Source organism: Echeneis naucrates, chromosome 8 (genome assembly GCF_900963305.1).
Source record: "Echeneis naucrates chromosome 8, fEcheNa1.1, whole genome shotgun sequence".
In the NCBI taxonomy this organism is placed as follows: Eukaryota; Metazoa; Chordata; class Actinopteri; order Carangiformes; family Echeneidae; genus Echeneis; species Echeneis naucrates.
Window position 1 is genome coordinate 9,299,516 of NC_042518.1, and position 24,820 is coordinate 9,324,335.

General features: G+C 41.9%; 2 protein-coding genes across 2 annotated transcripts in view; both read left to right on the forward strand.

Moving 5' to 3' along the window:
* LOC115047234 (immunoglobulin lambda-1 light chain-like) overlaps window positions 1–24,820 on the forward strand; it is a 357,726-nt gene that overhangs the window by 50,156 nt on the left and 282,750 nt on the right. The window lies entirely within an intron of this gene.
* Window positions 12,073–23,513, forward strand: hs3st3b1a (heparan sulfate (glucosamine) 3-O-sulfotransferase 3B1a). The gene is made up of 2 exons (XM_029509321.1): window positions 12,073–12,705; window positions 21,594–23,513. The coding sequence occupies exons 1-2, from the start codon at window positions 12,212–12,214 to the stop codon at window positions 22,210–22,212; spliced, it is 1,113 nt and encodes a 370-aa protein (XP_029365181.1). The 5' UTR covers window positions 12,073–12,211; the 3' UTR covers window positions 22,213–23,513.

Genomic DNA, 24,820 nt, shown 5'->3' on the forward strand with positions numbered 1-24,820 from the left:
GGGAGGGTGGGGTGAGATAAGTTCTGGCTGTATTTTAAGGTAGTTTAGCATCCACTGTTACTGTCCAGTAGGGAGCAGTCTTGTCTTATGAAACACTCATCTTCAACACTGAAATGCAGTTTTCATGTGACAGCCTATGCCCAATCACAAATGACATGCCACAAAACATATTATAACTGCATGTGTCTTGGTGTGTCATCTCCTGAATAACTTTAAATTATGTTCAACAACCTTGAAATTATCAGGCATATTCATATTACATGGCAAATGTTGCTGCTACATGAGGGAAGAATCTGTTGTTTTGTTTTCTTTAACAACTAAGAAGTCACACATTATGTGTCTCATTTGAAGATCACAAGACTGAGGTTGCTCAGGAGGCTTCGGGTTTATCCCTGAGTCAATGTGGTCCTATCTGTTGTATGAACAGGACAGAGCCTTAGTCAGAACTGATGCCCTCGGTCTCAGTGTCATAAGGCCTTAATGAGTCAACAGGTGGGCTGCACGCCACTGACATCGGGCTCAGAGGCCTCAGGGAGTAAATGATACAGAGAAATGGCTGTTGTCTGCCCTCATTAATCTCCCAAGTTGGAAACTGAGAGGGGCGGGGCATCTTTCAGCCTTGATCTCAACCTTTTGACCTTGTCAGATCATTTGTTTTCATTAGACCCCACTCAGCCGAACTGGCCAGTCCCAGTCGAGATACCCCTGAAAGCAGCGAGCATTTCTGGAAGAATCTCCAGAGGTTCCCTCGATTTTAAACCCAACCCCCCACCCCTTAAATATTACCCCTAGTGTCTCCCCAGGTACATCTAAATCAGCATGGATGGTTCTTAACATCCGCTGGCTTGTTTGAGAAACTAACCCCTGTACTATGAAAGGTATGGCCTCGTGTAGACAAGCAGTAAGCGTGAACATAAGCACTAGTATAAGGGAATGATGAGGTGCCTTTCAACCCAAAATATTATCAAAGATCCATCAACTTAATAATCTGTTTACAGTATATCTCAAGAGAGCACAATATTTCATCTGGTTTCCTGCTGTTGTTGACAGTGTGTGGGATGACTGAGTGTTCCTCCTCACTCTTATGTTCCTCTGCGGAGCAGCTGGGGGCTAATTGGCTCCTGGTTCGCCCTAATGAATCCTCTTCTCGGGTCATAACCTCTCCACCTGATGACCCACTGCTGCTGCTCATATGGGCTGCACTTTTACAGTGACCTGGTCAGACAGATGCCCTGTGGTTCCTTCACTGAGGCATGCTATTGCAGTCACTTCTGTAGGGCAACAATTACAAGTCCTATGCATGCAGTTATTAGATGGGTTAGGTCCTGCTGGAAACAAAACAGAGGTGTTGGCTTTTCTCAAAACAAACAACGACAGGGCGTTAGCGGGATCTAATAGCATGTTAAGAGCTCAGGTTAAAGGGTGCCCAGTCGGCGGGGAGAACATTGGCAGCATTGCTGTTTGCAACGTATTTGGGTTTTATCTTCAGACACATAGCATCACGTTACCAAGATCAATCAGTCTGTGGGGGGTGGGTTTCTACCAGCCTTTGGTCTGTCATTAAAGAAAAGTGTGACATGTTCATCAAATAGGCGTGTCTCAAGCAACAGGTTAGCACTGTGAACCAACAGCCTACTTCCTTTTGATAAACAGTATTTTATTTCACCGCTAATACCACATCTGAAAAGATTATGATCCTATTGATCACCGATATTAGGATAGCAGTCAAACAATGTGTAAAAAGCAGGAAGCTTTTCTTTCTTGTCTCTTAAAGACTGGGTGTGGAGAGACAAAGCTCGCCCCTCCATTTAGGCAGTACTGAGTACTAAGGCTAGGCTTTGTGTTGTATCTTTAAAGGGATATACAGAGCCATAATGAGCGCCAGCAAGCCTCGCAACAGGCCTAATGAAATGCTGTGACATCTGAAGGGGAAAGATATTACAGGTCTCAAGCTACAGGGGCTGTTTTAACATGCATCAAATGACAGAAAATGATGGTTATCACAAACACCTTTCAGGCACTAAATGCAGGTCTGCTGGTGAGTAGGCCTGGAGTTTACAGGTACATGAGCGGAGCCCAAAGCACGGATGGTGGGTTGGATATTCAGCATCCAGACACAAACGCACGAGAGCTGAAATAAAACCTGAAAATCATTTTTTTCACTCTGTATGCGGAGACAAGCATGGCTTGAGAAATGTAACAGAATTTAAAGAGTTAGGGTTTGAGAAAATTGTGCTTTTATTTCAGCTCTCAAGGTGTTGTCTTCCTCAGCACAGACCTTTCATCACCAAAACACTGTAGGACGCAAACATATTTGGTTAGATGATAGTCAATAGTAAGAACAAAAAGGGAACTTTTATATCATTAACTGCAATCTTAGCAATATGTTACATTATAATATTACATTTATGAAAAGAAAAAAATTTTTTTTGATAAATTATATTTATCAAATACTAGTGGACTAGTGGAGGAGGACAAAATGAGGGGAATTAGCAGGGTGCTAACGATACAGAAATAGCACCGCAGACATAAACAAGCTTTTCTATACGAAGCTGTGAAATATTGAATCCATTTTAACAGATGGGATTATCTGGGGGAATCATCGTACCGTCATAAACGAAGCACCTACGTGGACTAATACATTATCTTCACGGCCACAGAAGTGGCTAACTTAACTGAACTCCTCATCATGCTAGTTTGGCTCTTTGAATGTCAGTTATAACAGCTCAGTATTACACAATGAGCCTCTATTATGCTTTACCAGCCTTCAGCACATAAACACTAAGTGGTTCACAAAAGTGACAGGTATTAGCCTGTAGCGAACTCATTGACGCATTAAGTCTTACAATAATTCAATGTTCTTGGCATGCAACTCTGTACCACTTTTTTCCCCCCAAATACCGATTCAATTAATTGTTTGTTAGGGTGTGGTGAGCACCAGCTGCAATCTATTTGTGTTCACAGACAGTACATGTATTTACATGCCAGTTCTTCTGTTAAAGAAAAAGAGAAAAGAGAGAGAAACTGAATGTGGAGCAGATGTCAGTGAGGAAACACAGCTTTTTCTTTTTGGGAGATCAATAGGTAGGTAAACTCAAGTTGATTCAGTTTTAATGGCAAATGAGTCATGTGGACATGAATAATCTGGTACTTATCATCGATCGTTGATGGAAATTTTATTGCATAATTGTATAATCTATGTTTTGTGCTGCCTTGTATGTATTGTTTAATATATTTCTGCAGCGGTGTGTGGCAGGAATTTGCGGTATAAACTTGTCCCTACACAGATAAATATTGGACAGGAAATTAAATACATCCCTATATGACCTCATAGATTTTTGCGTAAAACTAAGATGAAAAATGAAATCCAAAAATGTAATCATTAATGACTAGGTGTAACACTAACCTGTCCCAACATCAGAATATTGATCGGTTTCGGTAAATTTCAGCGTTTTCTTTTCGAGCTTAATAACATTTGATTATGGCTGTTTCCACTGCATGGCATCGTTGCAGGTGTAGGTGGAACATGTGCTGTATAGAAATGTATCCTGGCAGATGATTCACGCATTGAAGCACACACACACACACACACACACAGACACACACACACACACACACACACAGACACACACAGACACACACACACACACACACACACACACACATATGGCACATTTGATGTCAGACCAACACTCATGGAAACCGAGGCCTTGAGGTAGCCTTGGCATTTCATGGAACTGAGAGACAGATTAAGCTCAGATGGTCCAGGATTTATGATGTGAGGCGAGCAACCTGAGGGACAAGCCAACTCCTCCCCGGGCCGGCAGCCACCAGTGATATAGAGATTTATAGGCAGGATATTAATACTGATTGCTCATGGACCATGGGAAAAGGAAAATGTGGATGGAGCAGACAAATACCGCATCCTCTCGGACGACTTGAAAGCTGAATTGGAGTGCTGGATCCTACAGCACTTGTTCTACCCTAAAGCTTTGGAGACTCAGGTCAAGCGTGGCTCTGCCAAACTGAAAACTAAAGGGTCCATAAATCAAATCTTTGGAGAGCTCTGAATGCCTGAGTTAAGACCTTTGTCATGTATAATTGGCAAAATTGCTCAGAATTTTGATCTTGCCTGCAGGAAAGTATATAGAACAGCTATGGGGTTAGAGGTATTTGCCCACCCTTAGTGCTATAGCGTATACAGTAAATCTGGAAAAGGTTGAATTTTCAATGGGCTGTCACAATTCTGATGAAATATGCCTATACTACACAGGTTTCCACTGCAGCGGTGTGTTTATCCAATGCTAATGAGCACGGGTGGCCCTGCAGAGAGAGTTCGTAAGCTCTAACACACTGTTTGTGTTGGCCTCATTTCACGTCTTCATGCTTAGTTGATGTGCTATCAGTGCATTATCGTTAAAATGAGCACTCTTTGTGGACATATTAAACTAAAGTGAAGTTCGACTTCCCAGCACTCATATTAAAAAGGCAGATTTTTCCTGTAATAATCAGCCACTTCGACTGTTGACACTGGTGTGCAGGAATGTAGGAAGCGTCAACGTCAGTGTAGGAGCTTCGGTGACCGACCGACCTCACTTCCCTCAACCCTGAGCTGAACTCCATTAAGAGCTGCCTGCAGTCTGTAATTTTACCAACAGCCTCTTATCATGTTTGTCTTGTCTCTTCCTTGGGGGGTTGAGTACTTGCCAGCTTGACCAGCTTTACTTCATTTCAGTTCACTCTCTGCACATGTAACTGACACAAAATGACAACTGCGTGACTGACTGAAAACACAACAGGAAGAATAAAAAATGACCTTGTACATTTCTAATGAGCGCCATTCAGAGGCAAGCAGCATGTGTGTTTCAGATATTTCTGATTTATTTAAGTGGTTTGCCTGGGAATGCCTTGAGTTTGTTACTTTTCAAACAGAGCTGTGATTGCATGCATAATAAACTTTAAACTTCTGAGTTTTGCAACCCAGGGGCTCTGAGGATTATTTGGAGTTTATTTCTGCCATGCACATAAATCTCGCCTTCAAATCAAAGCGCTTTTATTGTTAAATTTAGAGCATTATTTTGATGGTGCCAAGATCTCATAGTCATAACGTTTGTCTTGTGATTTTACTTATACTCAGTCAAATATAATGCAAGAGTGCGTGGTAGATTTGACCAAACTATGTTTTAAAATCTGTCTCAAGTTAAAATATTAAAATTTCAATAGTTAGGCAACTCAAAAAGTATATTAATTCAAACAGGTAGCCAAAGACGTCCCATTACTGCACCCCATCACACAGGTAGATTGCAGGTTATGTGATGATACGGGGAGGCCTTTCCTCCCCCCGAGTGACCTTGTCATATTTTGCTTGTGGTAACAAAGGAAGCCTGGGGCACAGGGACCACACAGCCTTGTCATCTCCACCCACATCAAAGGGACTCTGATTTGGACAGACAGGAACCAAGGTCCCTGATGGAGGCTGGGGAGAGGACTGGAGTTAGAGAGCAAGGCCTTGATCAAAAGGCAGAGTATCCACGTTGAGGTATCCCTCCACTAGGAGGCTTTAGAAGCGATGGGTCTATACCCTGTTCTTCTAAAGTGACCCAAGAGATGCTCAAACTTTCTGAGCAGAGAAATTCGATGCATGAATACTTGTAATCTGAAGAGATGAGTGAGCTGAAAGGGAAGCAAGTGGAGAGGCACGTCAGGAATTCTGACGCAAAAGCACGAGGAAGCAGAAATGGTGCAGACGTGGAGCATAACGTGTCTGAGGAGGACCCCCACCCTGATGGAGCTTCTGTGAGAGATTTTTCTTGGCACCAGCCCTGCTCTCGCTTGACTTCAGAGTATCGCTGACATGCTCGGTCTCTCCGCAGAGCAATAAATCCTAGTTGAGAATAAAGATCAAATAATTGAGTTAGAAACTTAAATTTATGATTTATGGAAAAAATGTCTTCAGCTTTCATCAGAAGATCTAGAGAGCACGGAGAGAACGCTCAGCGCTCACTTGAGCTGTGTTCATGTTTGATAAAGAATTAAATAATAACTGCACTGCAGTATTTCAGATGTTTATGTGTCATCCTGTGATACGCGAGAATCAAAAGATTTTTATCACTTTCATGAAGGGATCCAATTATTCTGCTGGGCACTGGTTCACTACTTGTCAGTTCAGGAGATGCTTTGCTTTCTTTTCTTTGTTTTTTCATCTTTATTCTAAATGGCTTCAGTAGTTTGACTCACAACCACAGCATCTGATCTGGTTTGCTTTGAAAGGCCACATCGTAAATTCTTTGACCTTGATATGTTCCCTCGTTTCCCATAGGACTGTAATGATGCAGTGCTCTTTGTTGAAAGCACCTGTTCTCAGCTCGAATAATGGGTTGCATTTTCATCCAGGATATACCCCCTGAGGGATACCCAGCCTCCAAGCTTTAGACTTGGGGGTATCTAGTTGCCACTGTTGCAAGTGAATATTCTTGGTAACATTTTGATTCCAACTAATCAAGTTTTCTTTTGGCCTGTGGTAGCTGTTTTTGGAACCAGTCAACGGCATTTTTTGTTTGTGAAATTGATGAAAGTTACTTTTGGAATTTCAAATGCCTTATGTGACACATATAAAGCATATTACGCTTGAAATTCAAAATTTTATATTGAATAAGGGACAGGGCGGTGATCATGGAGCAGAAATCATGTATATCTTTCTTCTTTTTCCTTCGTGCCGTAAGGTTAATTTTGCCACAGGTTCTTGAGCAGTTGAGCATGTCAACAGACAGAAAACAGAAAATAAATAAAACAAATATGACATTCTCTGAGAACAAAGTTGTCCCTATAAGATGGACCTTATTGCCACAGATTTTGCTGATTATTGTTTTTGTGTAAATACATAATCCAGTGGAAGTGCAAGTGAAAGAAGATCTACATCTAAATTAAAATAGACCTGATAATGAAGTGATAAAGTTGTCTCATAGCGAAACCTTGATAATAAAGTTGTGAAACATTTGGATGCTGTGAAACACATCCAGACAACTCATTCACAATGTGTTTCAGCACATTGATGTCCTCAGCTGTTTACTGGAACAAATCAGATTAACAAAAAGTTGTGGCCTGTGTACAGTTCAAAGAAACGTCCTTATAGGGTAGAAAGATGGGAATATAAACATAGCCTGTGTCAGTGGAAGGATTTTTTTTCTCCTAATGCCATTAAACATGTTTGGGAAGCTCTCATTTATCTTACTGGATAAATGCTTTTAAATTGCAGTGATGAGCCACATCAGGATTGTCATCATTGGTATAATGGGAGCAATATTCATTGTTTTCAAAGCAGTGCAGCTGGATGTGGGATGCTTTGATTTCACAAATGCTAATTCATCAGCGTAAAAGTCAGCGCATCTTTTATTATGTCATTGTAACACAGCCACTGTTTTACATTCATGTGAAATGAAAGCGCAAACAGTCCAAATGGGCCCTTTGAGATTGTGCTACACTTGGCAGGCGCTGCACATCTAAGCCTTTCTGATCTTTGCAACCTGCCACAGGGCCGCCTTCCTGTCCAGAAGGACGGCAGTCAGGGATAAGACCTTTTCTACAGGATCAAAGGAGAAAATCTTCTCAGGCTACAGCTATTCCTTAACAGAAGATAAGATGGTCTCAAGCACGGCTCCAGAGAATTTATAGACATTTTAAATGGCTTTACCTAGAGCTGAAGACCTTCAATGAGGACTTAAGGAGTCAGAGAAGTGCCTTCATCTGCCTCTTGGCTCACCAAATAACCCTGTCATCGGATTGAGGGTATTGCGTGCCTAAGACCTCAGTCAGTCCGACTGTTGTTTGCGTTTGTTTGTTCTTTCTGGGATAAAGCTGCAGATGATATCATCCATCAGTCCACTTTACCCTCTAATGGGTTCAGATCTCTGACATCTGGAGGTTCTTCCAGCGGTGACATTAGCATGACATGACATCATGTATGTGCATGGCTGGATATGTATTGGCTACATGTTCAAATTGGACATGAACACAGATTGTAATTACAGCATAAGCATATAAACACACGCGCACACAGAAATATACACGTGGACATATGATTCCGACTCAGCTGCCCGAAGGCTGGAAAGTGAAAACATGCTGACGGAGAAGATGATAAACAAGCTCATGTTGTCAACAGTTATATTGTGCTGGAAAATGTGTTGGATGCCACTTGTCCTTGTCGGGTAGAAAAAAAAGTTATAGACTTTGTTCCTCTCCCTGCCCACAATGCTTTCAGTGTTTTTTGTTTCCATTCTCTTAAATGTGATGTGTCAACAATGCCTTGTGAAGGAATGTCTATACATTTGACTCAAATGTTCACTTCGGCTCAATGATGAACTAATTTCTAATTTTGGGGCTATAGTTCCAATTCACTGTCACTGAAGAATTCATGCACCATTTATATTTATATTATTAATACAAAAAATAATTATTGGATTATTTCATCATTTTATTCATTATATCTGTTGCATAAAATAATGTTCTCAAAATACCATTCATAATAACAATTAATCTAAGTCTCAGAATGAATCAACCTTCAAACTGAGGCGTATTATGTTGTGCAGATCATTTGTGCCACTGTGCTGAAAATGTGTGAAGCATATGAGCCAGAATAAACATGCATGCAAGTTACATCTGGACCGGTTGGTCCACGCAAGCAAATGTCAGGAAGTAACTCTTAATTTCTTCTGGCAATGAAGCAACAGCAATCTTCTCTAGAATGAACACTCAGGATGTTAAACTACTTTGGAGTGGAACTTTTGAAACTCACAAAATTGGCAAAATAGTGGAAGAATGACAACACAAATACATTTAAGTTAGATCAGGTTACTGGCTTATGTTGCAGATACTTGGTGCAGGACATGATACACGCTGACATGGCCAAATGCAGCATCAGTGTGTGTCCATCTGATGAAGGGCTTTATCTGGCTGTTTGGCTTTTATGTATGAGGTGAGCGCTGCTCCTCTGTCATTTGTTTAGGCTGGAGAGGAGGAATGTGTTGACATGGCAAAGTTAGTGTAATCATGTTGAGGATGTGTAGACCAAGTCAAGCACTTCTTTTAGTTTGTCCAGTTTACTTCTCCTGATTCCTTTTGAGTGCACATCTGTGTGAGCGTGGGTGTGTAGGCATGTGTGTGTGTGTGTGTGTGTGAGGTATTGTCGCCATGCACAATGAAGCACGGCAAATGGAACCAATCAGCACACAGAGTGTGTCTCCGCCTGTACGGGTGTGTGTGTTTGTCAGCGTGCATCGTCCCCCATCGTCTTACTTACTTTATGTCTCACCCCCCCATGATTGTCCTCTGCTTTGAAGTCTACAGCTGTTATGGTTTAGTGGCTTACAAATGCATTGATGATCAATACATAAGTTTAAGTGTAACTCTTTCATTCAAGTTAATGCCTACCTACCTATCTATGTATAGTTTATACTATGTGCTATATATTAAAATGATCCCACAATGTCCTACCTATTAAACAGCAAACAACACAAACAATCAGCTGCCATCTGCAATTTGCAGTTTCCTAAATAGTGAACATTGGCCTTTTGTTTGTGAGGTGGACATTGCAACACATGATGTTACTTATTTGTATTAGTCGGACTTTTTGTGTTTGCCAAATTCACAGACAGCGTTATTCAACCCTTTAAGGACAGACTTCACTTACTTTGCCAAGATGGCTGCTCTGGCACCATGGGTGCTCTTCAGTGTGTTTCCTTTCTATGTGCAGTTTGCATGTTCTCCCTGTGTTTGCGAGGGTTTCCTCCCACCGTCCAAAGACACGCATGTTTAGGTTAAGTGGTGACTCTGAATTGTCTGTAGGTCTGAGTGTGAGTGTGAGTGGTTGTTTGTCTCTGTGTGTTAGCCCTCTGTCCAGGGTGCACCCCACCCTCGCACAGTGTGAGCTGGGATTGGCTCCAGCACCTCTGTGACCCAAATTTGGATAAGCTGTAGAAGATAAATGAATAAATTTGGTTGTGATGTATACTTTGTCATAAAAAAGGTTGTTTTTAGAGAAACATGTTGTACCTCTTTCAAAACAGATGTGTAGTAATTTCCTCCCAGCTTTGTTTATAGACCTTGTGAGCTCTGGGTGTGGGATAAAGTTGTTGTGAAAGGGTGTCCGGCAACAACACAGCTACCTAAACTATAAATGACTTCAATCTTCTTCTGTTTGCATAAGAGATAGAATATTTTTTTGGACTTCAAAGTGACCATTACGGTCATATGCTAACAACTCAACTGTTCAGCTTCCACACAGATTCAGTGCACAGTGCAAAGACAAACATGACTTATACGTACTGGAAAGGGCAAACCTTGACTCTGTAGCTCTAATGAACCCCTTGACACACGTATTTTAAGAGGTTATCTTGGACTCATGAACTGTGGAAATACGCCTATTAGGATTTGAAAACACACACACACACACACGGGCAGACTTTGTCTATCATACAGTGTCTGAGAGATGAGACAAGGGGCTTAGAAGAGGGGGGCAGGGTTGTCTCTGGCGAAACTCTGACTGACACGGCAGCTCTGGGGTAATCCTGCTAATCCCCTGCTGGCTGAGGGGTGCAGTGGGACCGAAGGCCTTTGACCCTGCCCCAACAGGAGGTGCAAACACACACGAACACGAGCCAAGCTTCCAGTGGCACCTCAGAGTTCACAGATTCACACATTTTGATTGTAATTAGAACTTGCTGTGGCTGCACCAACGCATGCTTATAGAGTGAATAATTCATTTTTATGGACTTGTAAAAGGTGCTGATAACATTTGTTTATGTAAAACTGCATACTTGCATTGTTTGGAATGATTATGAGGGCAATTAGGGAGGATTGTAAGGCCAATTAACTCTGACTCACTCAACCGTTCAACCCCAAATTACCAGGAAGGGTGTGAAGTCGTAAAAGAAGCAGCTAAACCGTGTCACGTATTTTCTCTTGTGCCACTTGTTTGCCTGGTTGCAACCGGCTTTACGAAGTTCCAATAAAGCAAAGGTTTTGCTCACCCTGTGGAATAATATACATGTATGGACTGAAGCGGAAAATTGTTAATTTGAGTTAACCTGTTTTCAGACCCCTACATTGAGGACCACCTTGTTGATGCCATACTTGCTTCTGTAATGTTTCTATTTTTAAGGTTTGCAGAAGCTTTCAAAGGCAGACCCAATAATAAAACAAGAACTTAACTTCACCTGTACTGCAAACCTAATGTTTATTACTCACATTAAGATGACAAGCAGTATTTGTCATTAGAGCCTGTACTATATGAGATTAGCTCAGATTGCAGGGACTGTTCTGAACCCCCAATCAAGTAGACAAGCAAAGACAGAGGAAGATCGGAACCTTTTGGAAATTTCAAAGTAAAATGAAGCCATAAAATTTTGTCAGTACCAATCAGATAAATGGAATATTGTAAAAGAAACCTTGTCAAGACAGTTATGAAATATAATAATAATGAATTTGATTTGTTAACATATTAAAAATGTTCAACAGATGTATGCAGCCGTAACGATGGAGATTGAACACATGAGACTGTTGTGATGCGGTCATTTTTACTTAACCTAAACTGATTGGCAAAATTTGTAAATGAAAATGTCATTGCCATAAGATTTCATTTTTCCATCTGCAGTGAAAGTAACAAAATAAAACAGAATAAAAACCCTTTTTCTAACAATGTGCTCGACTTACGTGATGATATACTAGCTCACTGATAAGGCTGAAGTAAATGAAGTAAAATATTTTTTTACAGCCGGTTTACTGTGGAAGTCTCTCCGGGTTCTCAGTCATCCAGGTCATAGTTGGACTTGAGGGATTTAGTTTGAAGGGGTTCACCGGAAGCTGCCTCCAGATGCTCTGGTCCATTGACGCCGTGGTCGGCTGTAGATAACTTGGTGTTGCTCAGTGAGCGCTCACACAGAGCAAGTGATGGGAGACCAACTCAGTCCATGACGCACGCATTTGGCTCACCTGGAGATATTTCCACCACCTGTTTTCTGCCTTTTCTAATCTTCAGGGTTTTTTTTGTTTGTTTGTTTTTTTTTTTTTACTGAGAATACAACTTTTCGTCCTGTCATTCAGGGACACCCAGCATCAGCTGCGGCACCGGGCGTAATGTGAGCCGCGGTACGGGAGTGATGCTCCTCCGTCAAAATGCCTCTTAACTGGAATATAACTTTCTTTTCACGGCGGTCCTATGGAATATAGTCCGATTTTACACAGTCTACATGTCGTGCCATCATCCCACGTGAAAAACAAACTCTTCGTGTTCTGCATAATGTTGTCCCTCTGGGTCTACATGATTTACTGTTGTGTGGGTTACTGCTACACTTTGCCGAACCTGCCGTACAGCTCGGTGAACCGGGGCCGGGACGTAGAAGTTGATGCCCACCGGGAGTCCTCTTTGGGGGCGTCCAGGGACTTGCTGAATAACGAGAACGATGTGGACAGCAGAGGAGACGAGTGGGATGAAATTAGAGGCGAGGCGAAGGCGCTGGATGATAATGCCATGTCAGGTTTCCTCAACGGGTCGGAAAGTAAAAAGTTGCCCCAGGCGATCATCATCGGGGTGAAGAAAGGAGGGACCCGGGCGCTGCTGGAGTTCCTGCGCCTGCACCCGGACATCAGGGCGGTGGGAGCCGAGCCGCACTTCTTTGACCGCAACTACGACAAGGGGCTGGAGTGGTACAGGTACATGACAGTGATACTAGTGAGCAACACACACACACACAGAGGATGAGAGAGGGGAAGTTAAATGGACCCTGACAACCGCTCTCACACATTTTTTTTATTACACCCTGGGCTTCTAATGCCTTCACGATGAAGGAATTTAAGCAGCACCCTGTCACTTCAAGCAACTTAAATGCATTCCATAAGATCATTTAACGAAACAAAACTGAAAGATGTGTAATATCTCTTGAAAAAAAAAAGGGGGGGTCAAAAACTGGTTGTGGTTATTCGGACTCGATCAACGATGAATTTGCTGACCTAAAACTCCGAACCCCCGTCACCCTGCACAAATCTGTTGCTGCACAAGATTTCTGAAGTAAAAAGAATACAATCTGTGGCTATAATGTAAATCGTCTGATATTTGATTTAAGTTTCTAGCAAAATGGATTATGTGAGAGCTGATGAGATAGAGAAAGAGAAAACTAAATAATGATAAAGAGCAGTGCAATTTAAGACAGCTGCTTTTTACCGCCTAAAGAAACATGATCCTACAGATAAATTGCCTCACACTATTGAGAATACTATTGTGAAGGAATAGTACACAAAGATTTGTAATTGAAATTTGATGTGTGTCTCTTAATCTCAGTTTATAAAAGCAGAGTAAACTGATAGTCACCTTTATTCCCCTGTTACAGTCTTAAGTAAAGCACAAACTAAAAATCTTTGCAGTTTTTTTTTAACCATAATATATTTATTTTTCACACTATTCATAATAAACACACTTCATAAGTACTGGATATTGTCATTTATAGAAACAGAATCTCAGCCTCATTTAAAAATGCTGTTTATGAGGCAATAAATGTCACCTCAGCAGAAGGCATTATGTAAAACACTGTCCACATCTGGATATTGAACCTTGGCGTTTTAACAACTGCACGTCCCGTCAAACCTCCAATGTCAGCTGCACAGAAATACAGCGGAACGTCCTGCACACATGTTCCTCCAACCTAAACTTTCAGCTTGACCTTTCTGGCAACTCTTCCCAGTCATGTTCATTTACTACGCACAATCGATACCTGCTTGTTTGCATGACCTTCACCATTTATTGAATTCTGATACATTTGTCCTTGAATATGGACTTTCTGAGGCTTCCTTTACAACAGCGGTGGCAAAACCTTCATTTAGATTTGACCTGATTTTGTGGATTCATTTGGGTTCACCTAAACAGCATTAAGTTTATGATTAGGAGCCAGCAAGTTACATAATGCTGTCATTCTCGAACAGCCAGGGGCATGAGTCAGGATTATGGGATCCAAGATATTGATTCAGTGGCAGTAATTTGTTTTGTTCTTTAATCTAACAACATCAATGTCAAGAAGCGGAGATCAGGGGTGTGATGGCGTTCACACCTTTGACACTGTGTCCTGTGTCATTTTTAATTCAATATTCTTTTCGAGCTGCTGTTGTTCTTGCACCATACTCCCCTGTCAACATGCAAACTCTTTACTATTGACTCACCTGCACGGTTGCCCAACATATGCATTTCTTTGGTAAATAAAAGAACGCGCATGATGTATTTAATGGAATGATTGATCTTTTACGTGGCAAAAATGTTCCAGGAAAACGTTCGGTTTTGAATGCTTTGCATCAGAGCGGCCACATTGTTAATGTGAGATACTGCTGTTTCAAGTGTCCATTTGACTGAGCTCAGGGATTAACAGGAGATGTCAAAGGATCTGCACGCTGTTTCAAAGCTGGCTCTGTAAGGCTACAATAGGGGAAGTGAAGCATTGTTCAAAGGACTTCTCGCTTTAACTCCTTTTAAGAATTTCCGGATGGGTTTTTGAGGCATTTTTGGATGATGAGTCTTTTGTCCAGTCTGAGCACCAAGAACAAATTAAAACTGCTCAGGCTTAAAGTTTTTTTTTTTTAAATAATTGCTTTTTATACCTATTAAATGTTCATGCTGTTTTTACTGCCCACAATCCAAGCGATGCATGAGTACGAAACACCTGACGAGTAATGTTTTGTGTAAATGTAGTGGTAGTTCTCATTGAAGATGCAGAGACAAAACAAACTGTTATGCATGTAGTCAAATAAGCAGTTGTAGATAATTGAGACATGCCAGCTGCAGACCAAGCCCACAGCCAGGGGATGCGGGAAACTGGTTCATCTCGAGACATGTATAATGAGGGGCTCTTCTCACAGTAAGGTGTTCTGGCCAATTACAACGACTTGGCTCGAGTTGTTCCAGCGAGAACGCTGAGCCACCGATTGACCCCATACAGCAGAGCACCACAACGTCGACTTGACCCTTAATGATTATTTATTGATGCTGGAAAAAAAAAAAAAAACACACACACAAGGCATCTCTATGGAGTGCATTGTTGTTGGATGAATTGATTTCCACATAATCCTGTGATGACTTATTGTCCTCCTAAATGAGAACTTTTATATAATGCGTTAGCTGTTTGGCGCAACCTGTCGAAAGATTTCATCATACAGTCCCATGTCCTGTTTGATCAGAAGTAAGTCTCTGAGGCGATAAACTAATAGCAGGGAGCCAGGTCTAGATGCCTATTATTTGTTTGCCCATATGTTTCACTTCATTGCCTCAGACTAATGGCGAGCAGTGTGGAGAGGAGCAGTCCCCTGGGTGGGCTTATCAGTTCCTGTGGTGGCATTGAGTTGTGCCCACACCATTTATTGACAGTGATTGGTGCGTCCATCCCGCTGGAGGCCTTCTGTGTCCATCTTAGCTCGAAACCCCACGTAGAGAAGAGGCCCCTGCACAGCAGGACACCAACCACAACACAGCACGTTTTCACTCATAGACAGAATAAGACGCAGGCAGACAATTGTGCACACTTAGTCACACAGAGCACAGGAGGCAACTCCTGAAAGGCGTGGGAAAAGCTTCCTTCTTGGCCCTTCCTTTATTTTATACCGACATGGCGCTGACTTCCTCCTATATGTCGTTTTGTGGCAGGTTATCAACTAAGCACATGCTTAAATCTAAAGGTCCTCTGAGTTCTGTACGGTAGAAGTGACATAATTGTTGAAGCCGTGTTTTTCCTCTTGAGGGTCCACATATAGAACAATGAGCGGCCTTCTTATTAACTAACTGAGGGTGTCAGAGAAGACGGCCTAATCCTCCCCAGAGCCCCAGGGAAGCTTAGATGCAGGCCAGTGGCAGATAGAGGGCAGTAAATTTAAAGTGAGTCTTTAGAAAGTGCAACAGTATTATGGAGCTCAATGAAAGGGGATGCTGGAGAACCCCTGAGGTCTGCATTAACCCTGACAATAAAAGAGCAGACAATTAGTGTGAAACATGTTTTCTCTGCCTTCACTTTGTATGCAAATGTGCTCAGAAGGGTGAAAGTGCCCTTTGACGAAGCCCAGCAGGAGTTCATCAGAAAGAGCATTCATTGGAACCTACCCAAGAAAAAGAATAAAAATAAATAAATAAATAAATAAATAAAAACCTCAAACAATACACTTAAGCTTTTTAGCCTGAAAAGTTGACTTCTGTGTAGAAAAGTTGGGTTTCCCAAGAGAAGGTTCACTTGAGTCCACCGGTGACTTCTTGCTTACTCGACACTTTTAGCTCTCTGCAAGGACACGGGGGGATTGGTGTAAGTGAGAGAGCTTTCAATATAGGTATCGCCCATCTTAAAATAATGTGTCAGCACATAGACAGGAAAAGAAGGAGACGTGCATTAATAACAAAACACTGCAGAGAACAAAGTAGCGATTGCTGGCCGTTATTTAAGTATGACAAAAAATTTTCCACAGACTGCAAAACCTCGCTACTTAAAAACGACAAGTCGTGCAAAAAGCAAATCAAGCTTTAGCTGCTCTTTTTCTTCTGATAGACTAATAATGAAGCCTGTGTTGCTTGGATAAACCCACTAGATTGTCAATACTGGTAATGTGCGCCTCCCCTCCCCAATCTGGAGATTGAAGATTTAATTTGCTGCTACAACCCCCAGAGATGTTGCTCGAGGCAATTTGTCAAACCACAGCAGTTATTACAGCACTTTGGAAACACTGAAACAAAGCAAGTTCCCTCTATTATATCCCCTGGAGTTGTTGACTTCTTCATCTCTCTCTCTCTCTCTCATGGTATCTTCAGAAAGAATGTGTTGTTTCCTGCCTCTATCTCTACCTTTTCGCTGCAGAGCAGGCCTGACAGCAAGTCAGAGCAACTCTAGAAAGCCCCAGTCTGCCTCAGTCATCTTTGTTTTGCTCCTTTTGAAGTCTTGTTAGCGTGTGCTGATCCTCTCAGACCAGCACATACCTATGGGGAATTATCTAATCATAGCACCTTGTAAATTGGAAATGCACATTTTAGGCAAACTGATTCCGTATCTCAGCGGCGTTATAACATCATAATATCCATAGTTATCCAAGTAAAAATGTTTTAAATACACCCGACATTAGCTGAAAAAGCTTTTTTCTTAAATGTCTTAAAGGCGTAGACTGTTTTTTAAACAGTTTCATTTCAGAAGAAGCATTTTGATAAATAAACATTATCTAATTTCTACTAGGTGCCAAAACAGCAGCATTATTTCCTTTTCCTAATATATTAACACGTTGTTCTTGCTTGTATCTGTCAGACTAATGTGGGAAAATTAATGATGTCATATTAATACACAATTAATTACTTATGTTTTGTATAATGAAATTGCTTATTGTTGCTTTGCAATCATTGTTACTTTCGTTTTCTCTCTGAAGGCTGTTTCTGTCCTGTTCATGGAAGATAAATCCACTCCTCTTTTCCAAAAAAATTTATCCTGAAGCTTACTTGATTGTATTTGTTATTGCTTTGTTTGGCCTTGTTTGCTCATCATCTGTGGCGCAGCAGTTGTTTTGTCACTCCGTTGCTTCTCTCACCTTTGTCACATCTATTCATATTGCTTTGTGATATTGTTGTTGCATTGGCCATATTGTTGGTCCAACAGCTGTGGAGAGAATGTGGTGTATAAAATCAGCAGAATTCCCCTTCAAGTTAAATGTTGTCACAGGGTCACTGTTGGCTTGAGTTTCCACCTCTGGCTCATATAAGAAACCTTTCGTCCTAACTATTGTTTAGCTATATTAAATATGATTTAAAGCAGAAACGATTAAAAATAATAAATAAATAAAACAAAATCAACAATTTGCTTCAGCTTCCTTTGATTATAGTTATTAATGAACACAACAGGTACCTATAATTCTGTTGCTGTAATCACTTTTACCTGCCGCATGACCAGCCTGACTGGTTTGCATTTTTACAACAACACCACCCAGATAAAAGACGCTCTCTGGCTTTATAAACAACCAACTGACAGTGTTGTCATGTGTTAATGCAAGGCTGACAGTTGTGTGAGAGAAGCCAGTGGCTGACACACTGTTCCTCACCCCCAACCTCCCCCTCCTCGCTTCAAAATGGGCCTGTCTCCGTCAGACAGCCAGGTGGCCTTGTGTTCTGCATACTGACAGTAATAATGGAGGCTAGGGGAGAGGCAGTCTCATTTTTGTGCAGACGAAGCCCTGTTCAGTGTCATATAAGAATGTTATAAGAAGTGTAAAGTGCGATGATGACGACTTTCAGGTGCGTGGCTGCAATGACCGAAATGAAGACCTTCTCTAAAGTTGCCACTCCTCTTCGATTTCTGTCTGGAACTTGTCTCGCGGTAGATTGAACTGATTATTCTAAGTGGCTGCATACCACCACCTTTCATCCTGCCTCTGAGAAGAGGAGCGATTCCCACAGCAGCTCAGCCACTCTCAGAGCTGCAGCAAAAGATTAGAACTCATCATGACATTAGATAAACTGAGGGGTTTTTCTCTGGAGCGGTCCCTTGTCATGGGGGTCTGAGGCGCTGAAGTATAGATGCCAATTAGAGTCAGTCAAGCAGAACACTGCAGGATACCAAAATAAAAAGAAAAATGCAGAACTTATAGGCATTTCCTTCACTACTCTTGTTCCTTACTTATTCATTACTGAGGGTAACAGCCACAAGAAGCTGCAGCAGGGTTGTAAATTCCTACCTTTGAACCCGCTTCCTGATAGCACTGAATGTAAACAATGCAACCATCTTTCAAATGCTGTGTGTCTCCCAAGAAGCCAGATCACAGTAATAGACACACTTGACTTGCCCAGCTGACAAAACAGAAGCATATTACACAACACGCCACTTCAGGATTAATACCTCTAACATAGGTGTGCTCCATCTTTGTGCTGCTGCTGTAGAAAAATGCAGACAGCACATCTGGTGTGGCATCAGACTTAAAAACTTCAACTTGGGCTTTTCGACTGATGCAGTCCCAATCCTCCAAAAGCTCAACTGATTCAATCTAATCCTCTGTCTACTCCTTCCACTCCTACCTCTCTTCTCTTTATCTCATTCTCTAAACAGTCTTCCTCCCTGGTTATCTTCCAAGCCGTGCCCCCCCCCCCCCCCATTAGTTTATAGGACAGGTTAGAGGACAGAGGATGTTTGAAGGTTGAAGGTAGAAACTCTTCCAAGCTTTGACTTCTTATTTGGTAACTTTGAAAACAGCGGTGAAGGAGTGGTTATGTCCGCTTCATGAAATCAAATAGGAACATGCAAAATTCATGAAGGGGCAAAAGTCGGCGTGTTGCTTTGTGACTCACTTCTACAAGCGCGGACTCGCTCTTTTTTTCGCTTGTCTTAAAGCTGAGCGATGATGCCTCTGCATGACTTATTGATAAATGAGGATGCACTGAGACCTATTGGTTCCAGGCAACTTTGTTTATTAACCAGAACAAATTGTGAAAGCTTACTACATCTGCCCCCCCCCCCCCCCCAACAGCCCCCTTCCCCCCCTTAAGGCAACTCTCTCACTTGCCACTCATTCAGAGATGTTCCCCCCTGTTCTATCTCTGCGAAGATGAATAATGCATGTACTTCTCACACAGATTGTTTTGCTCAGGGACTAAGTGGAAAGTTTGATTGGTCGTAAGTTTTTGTGTCCCTTGAGGCCGGAGAAAGGCCAACAGCACTCCGCTTGTGTGTATCCAAGAGATGCAGAAGATAATTGCAGGGGGTTCTGATAGAGTTGTTTGTGTCTCCTACCTATTACCTTGATTAGGTTTGTGGTTTTTCCACCCCACACAATGGCAGTTAAGGTTCTAAGGGAGAGAAAAGTGGAACAAATGTGTAAGACCTAAGGCCTCCCTAGAAAGGAAGGAAAAAGCAGGTGACACCAGGCGAGGATAATTGCATAAGAAAGCAGATACCTTGTGTCTTTGCGTGATGCTAAAAGAGGTAGGTGTGATAGTTACTTTTCCTAAAGCTTTTTTCCTACCGCACTGCAAATCTTGCAGACTATTTTCTGGTCGTTTCCACCACACAAATGTGTAAGATGAAAGCTGCTGGATTTTGGAGAGGAATATTGGAGCTCTTTGTGCTCGCACCAACAGATGGTTGGAAATGATGGTAATCACTTTAATGACATGGCTCCTCCACTTTCCTGTTGTTCAATTTAGATCAACTGCTCACTAGTCAAAACATGACAGTATTACCGAAATAGAGCAAAAACCGATGATTTCGACTGACTCGAACCTCCAGGAGCAACGGCCGATGCTTGTAAACACGTGACATCCCATCATGGGTAACATGGTGAGACGTCACAATGGGATGGCAGGAATCTGTGCACAGCGTTTGCAAGACATGGGGCTCTGCTCCGAAGATCCTACAGAAGTTGCCCCATGTCTCAAAGTATTTTTTCAAAACAGCTGCACATACTGTAGTTTTCACATCTAAAAAAGATTCGTAGTTTTCATTTTGTTAATAATTTGTATTATTTATTGATGGAAAACATCCGCGTAATAACCCTACATATTAAAGGCTGTGGCTGAGAACGAATCCTATCCTATTTAGCGACTTTATTTAGACATTGTTTTGTGGGTGACAAGCATTTTCCTGACTCTGATGGAACTTCCACCCTTAAGTACTGAATGGAATTCAATGAACAACATCTCGACACCAAATTGAACATATTCCGGAGGTAACTTGTTTTCTTCTCTGTTCTTGGATTAACTTTGCCGACTCTCATCACTGTAGCCATGTATCTCTCTCCCTCGAGGGACAAACCAGCCACCCAGTCAGCCAACAAGGCAGTCAACCAGCCTCTAATGCTCCAGCGTGTTTGGCTTAGCTCTAATCCCCCTTGGCTCACTTTAGCCATTATCCAGTCGGGGCTGCAGTTAACAGGCTATATTATGATTAACCAAAGCCATCCAGGGTCAGGAAGAATATTTCTCCGAAGGAATGTGACGGCTCTCCAAATCATCCTGTTTTTACACAAAATTACTGACAAATGTGGCAAGAAAGGTACAGTCACAGTCATATTTCTTGGCGTGAAATTAAGAGGCATAAGGCTGCCTATTCAGAGTTAAACCACCCATTGTAAGCCGTAACGAAGGTGTGGGGTATTTCAATGTGAAGATTGAAGCGTTTGAAAGAGGATGGGAGTCTTAAGGTAGATTAAATGGAGCAGGAGGAAATGAATGTCTTCCTTTAGGTTTTGTATTTAGAACATGTCAGGAATAGTGCATTGTCTTCACACACAATCACACGTGATTGACAGCACTTCTGCTCTGCAGACCAGTCCCTGTCACTTCAGGTACATTCACACTCCCTTAGTGTTGCTCATGATCTCTACAATTGTCCTTTTGATGATGATTGACTCCCTCTTGTCTGACAGTATTTTAAAATCTGCCACGGAGAGACTGTGTCATTGTTAATCTTTCCTTCCTTTATCTGAGCTTTAATAAGTCCTTGGTGTAGAAAAGCTGGTGCCATTACAAAAACAAGTAAAAGATTGTGCAACCTACTTTTTTGTGCCGTACAAAATCTGTAGTGCTAATATAAGCGATGTGTCTTTATTCTTTGCAGGGACTTGATGCCCAAATCATCAGAGGGTCAGCTGACCATGGAGAAAACCCCCAGCTACTATGTCACCAAAGAGGTCCCTGCCCGGATCTACACCATGTCAAAAGACACAAAGCTGATTGTAGTCGTCCGGGATCCAGTCACACGTGCCATCTCAGACTACACCCAGACCCGCTCCAAGAAACCAGACATCCCCTCATTTGAGAGCCTGACCTTTAAGAACATCTCGGCGGGGCTGATTGACACCACTTGGAGTGCAGTTCAAATCGGCATGTACGCCAAGCACCTCGAGCGCTGGCTCCAGTTCTTCCCCATGGAGCAGCTGCTGTTTGTCAGTGGAGAACGTTTGATTAGTGATCCCGCAGGTGAGATGGCCCGCGTCCAGGATTTTCTCGGGCTCAGGAGGGTGGTCACGGCGAGACATTTCCACTTTAACCCAGCAAAGGGCTTCCCCTGCCTTAAGAGACCCGAGGGGAACAGCAAGCCACACTGTCTGGGCAAAACTAAAGGCAGGATCCATCCTAATATTGACCCAGAGGTGGTGCAGAGGTTAAGGGACTTCTATAAACCTTTTAATAGAAAGTTTTACCAGATGACTGCTCATGACTTTGGCTGGGACTGAAATGAAAATTTATGATGACAGACTCATGCTGGTGTTTTTTCTTTCCTTTTTTTTCCAATCTGGAGATATTGTTATATAGTGTATGTACAGTATTTGGTGGATATGTAAAAAGTTCAGAAGTCTATTTTATGATAATTTATTGTTAGATTAAGTCACTAAGCTGCCTAACCAGGTTTATTCATGATACACTACATATTTTTTGTTGGGTTCATAAGTCTCAGTACGTTTTTTGTTTTTTTTTTTTAGAAAAGCACAATATTTTTACGGGTATTACAAACAGGAGTCAGTATCCTTTTTTAACCCACAATTGTGGAAGAGTAACTGGTAGTCCTTTACTCTCCCAAATGCTGCTTTTGCTTCCCCTTAAACTGAACGAGATCCAACTTCACAAACAACTGGTAATATCCCCTTAACATTCGCCTGACCCTCAGAGGTCCATGGACCCACTTAGTCAGGTCGATACAGGCCCCAGCTGATCCAGTACCACTTGCCAGGTGGATCAATACAGTAATAGCTTCTAATCATGTCAGTTAGACCTGAATGATGGCACTGTCTTGATCTCTGGAGCACGGCAATAAAACACAGATCCATTAATGGCAGTAAGTTTATGGTTGCCCCTTGAGCCAACTTCAAGCTAATATAATAATATAAATTCCCACTGCAATGTTTTTACTTAACCGCTATTTATATGTTTTCTACAAAGGAATGTTGATTAGGATCCAATGGAGCCTGCTTTCATGATACATTGGGGATATTTTCATCCTTTTACCCAAAAACCTGCTGCACGTGCTTCAAGCTCTGATCATTTATTGCTCCTTCCAAAAAAAGAAAATGATTCATTTAACTCGGTTACATTCAATAAACCATACTGAAATAGCACATCCTCATTCCCATTCTGTATAAGCTTTTTTTTTTTTTTTTTTTTTTTTTTTTTATTAATCTTTTCACTGCAGGTGATATTACACACATTAAGGATGGTCTTATCTGTGTTACATCAGCTGACAGAGTCACAGCCAAATGAGCTGAAGAGAATAAAAACCAACCCTCCTTCAGCCAGTATTTAAGTTTCACATATGGTTGAGTTTTATTCAACCTATTTCTTTTTACATTCAGCAGCATTTTTCCAGGCATCATACATTAATGACGTACTGCAACCCCATTGTTGTCAAGGCACTATTATGCTGTACACACTGCTTTACAAACATGTAAATGAAGCAGCTTTGAATGAGAAGTAGATTGAAAAAGGTGCAGTCATGTCATTTTTATGAAGTGAGAAATAAATATGTTTTATCAAAGCGTTATCACGGAATTTCTTTGCATTTATCATATTGGAAAATGGTTGAAATTCATTGTCATACTTACCACATCTTACCTGCATTGATTCCTGGATCCCTGCAGGCAAAGGTTTACTGCTGCTAATTCACCGCCCTACACATTATTGCACTAACGGGCTAATTAGCACAGCTCAGTTAACTAGCAGGAGCTTGTGTCAGCCTCCCGCTGCCACCAGCAGGGAAGGGGGGGGGTGTTACCATGACCCCCACATTGAGGAGTGTCATATTTCTCACATGGAGGAGAAATGTCATATTATGAAAAACACTGGCTTTCATTGTTGTCCCTTGGTGACACTCAACAGTCCCCACAGCATAATCTGAAGTGGGGTCATGTTTCAAGCCACCATTTGAATTTATTCACGTGGAACAAAACATGTTTCTCTTTTTGCTTTAAGCTGACTTAAAATCTTGCAAGACAGCAGCCTATTCATATTCACACATGATTTCACACGAGATCCTTAAATATTTTACATCCTCCCTCAATTTGTTCTGCTGTATCTTATCGAGGAGCACCACAGGTTATCTGTGCGCTTGCCTCAAGCAACTTGTTGCATCCATCATACAGCAAAGCTCAGCTCGGGGCAAAGGTGACGGCACAAGCAAGATATCAATCACCTTCCTCTATTAATGAACAACCTTTATTTAACTCCCCAACAAAACACCCTCATTTACCTGTAGCTGCCAGAGGTGATGAAGCCAGTCTCCCTGGTGGCTGGCTGGCAGTCTGATCGCTCAGGAAGCAACTCCCTTTGCAATTACAGGGATAGAGGAGGGGTGCTGTAATTGCAAGGCTCCCAACTGGGGAATTGCTGTTAGCACACATCCCTCCAGGCTGTTGTAAGGGAGGCTGCTGCCGTCTGAAGGTTGTGAAGACAAGGCAAACAGACATCTGGCACCCCTGACCATCAAGCAACTTCATATATTCACTTGGCAGCCACCACCGGGGAAGAAAACAAGAGGTGCTAAATAAAAATGAAAGGAAACAAAGCACCATACAGCAGCCAAATGTTTAGCTTTGAGACCAGATATACAGAAATACGCGGTTTAGGTGCAGGCAGCAGAGTGAACTGCAGCCTCATTACAATGTCAGTGGAGTCTTTGTATTCTGCCAAGATGTCAGTCATGCAGATGGAGTTAAACATGTTTGCCTGCAGAAATGATTACAAGCCATTCATCCGCTGTGCATTTGACTCATTTGTGGGCTGACTCCTGTCAAATGAGTGATTCGGAAACTTAGCCAGGTTCCTCCAAAATCAGCATGTACAGCAATTTCG

Excerpts from the sequence above, each read along its gene's own strand:
- hs3st3b1a (XM_029509321.1), top strand. The coding sequence starts at position 12,212 with ATGGAATATAGTCCGATTTTACACAGTCTACATGTCGTGCCATCATCC. Across the intron at positions 12,706-21,593 it reads AAGGGGCTGGAGTGGTACAG|GGACTTGATGCCCAAATCAT; the intron begins GTACATGACAGT and ends TATTCTTTGCAG.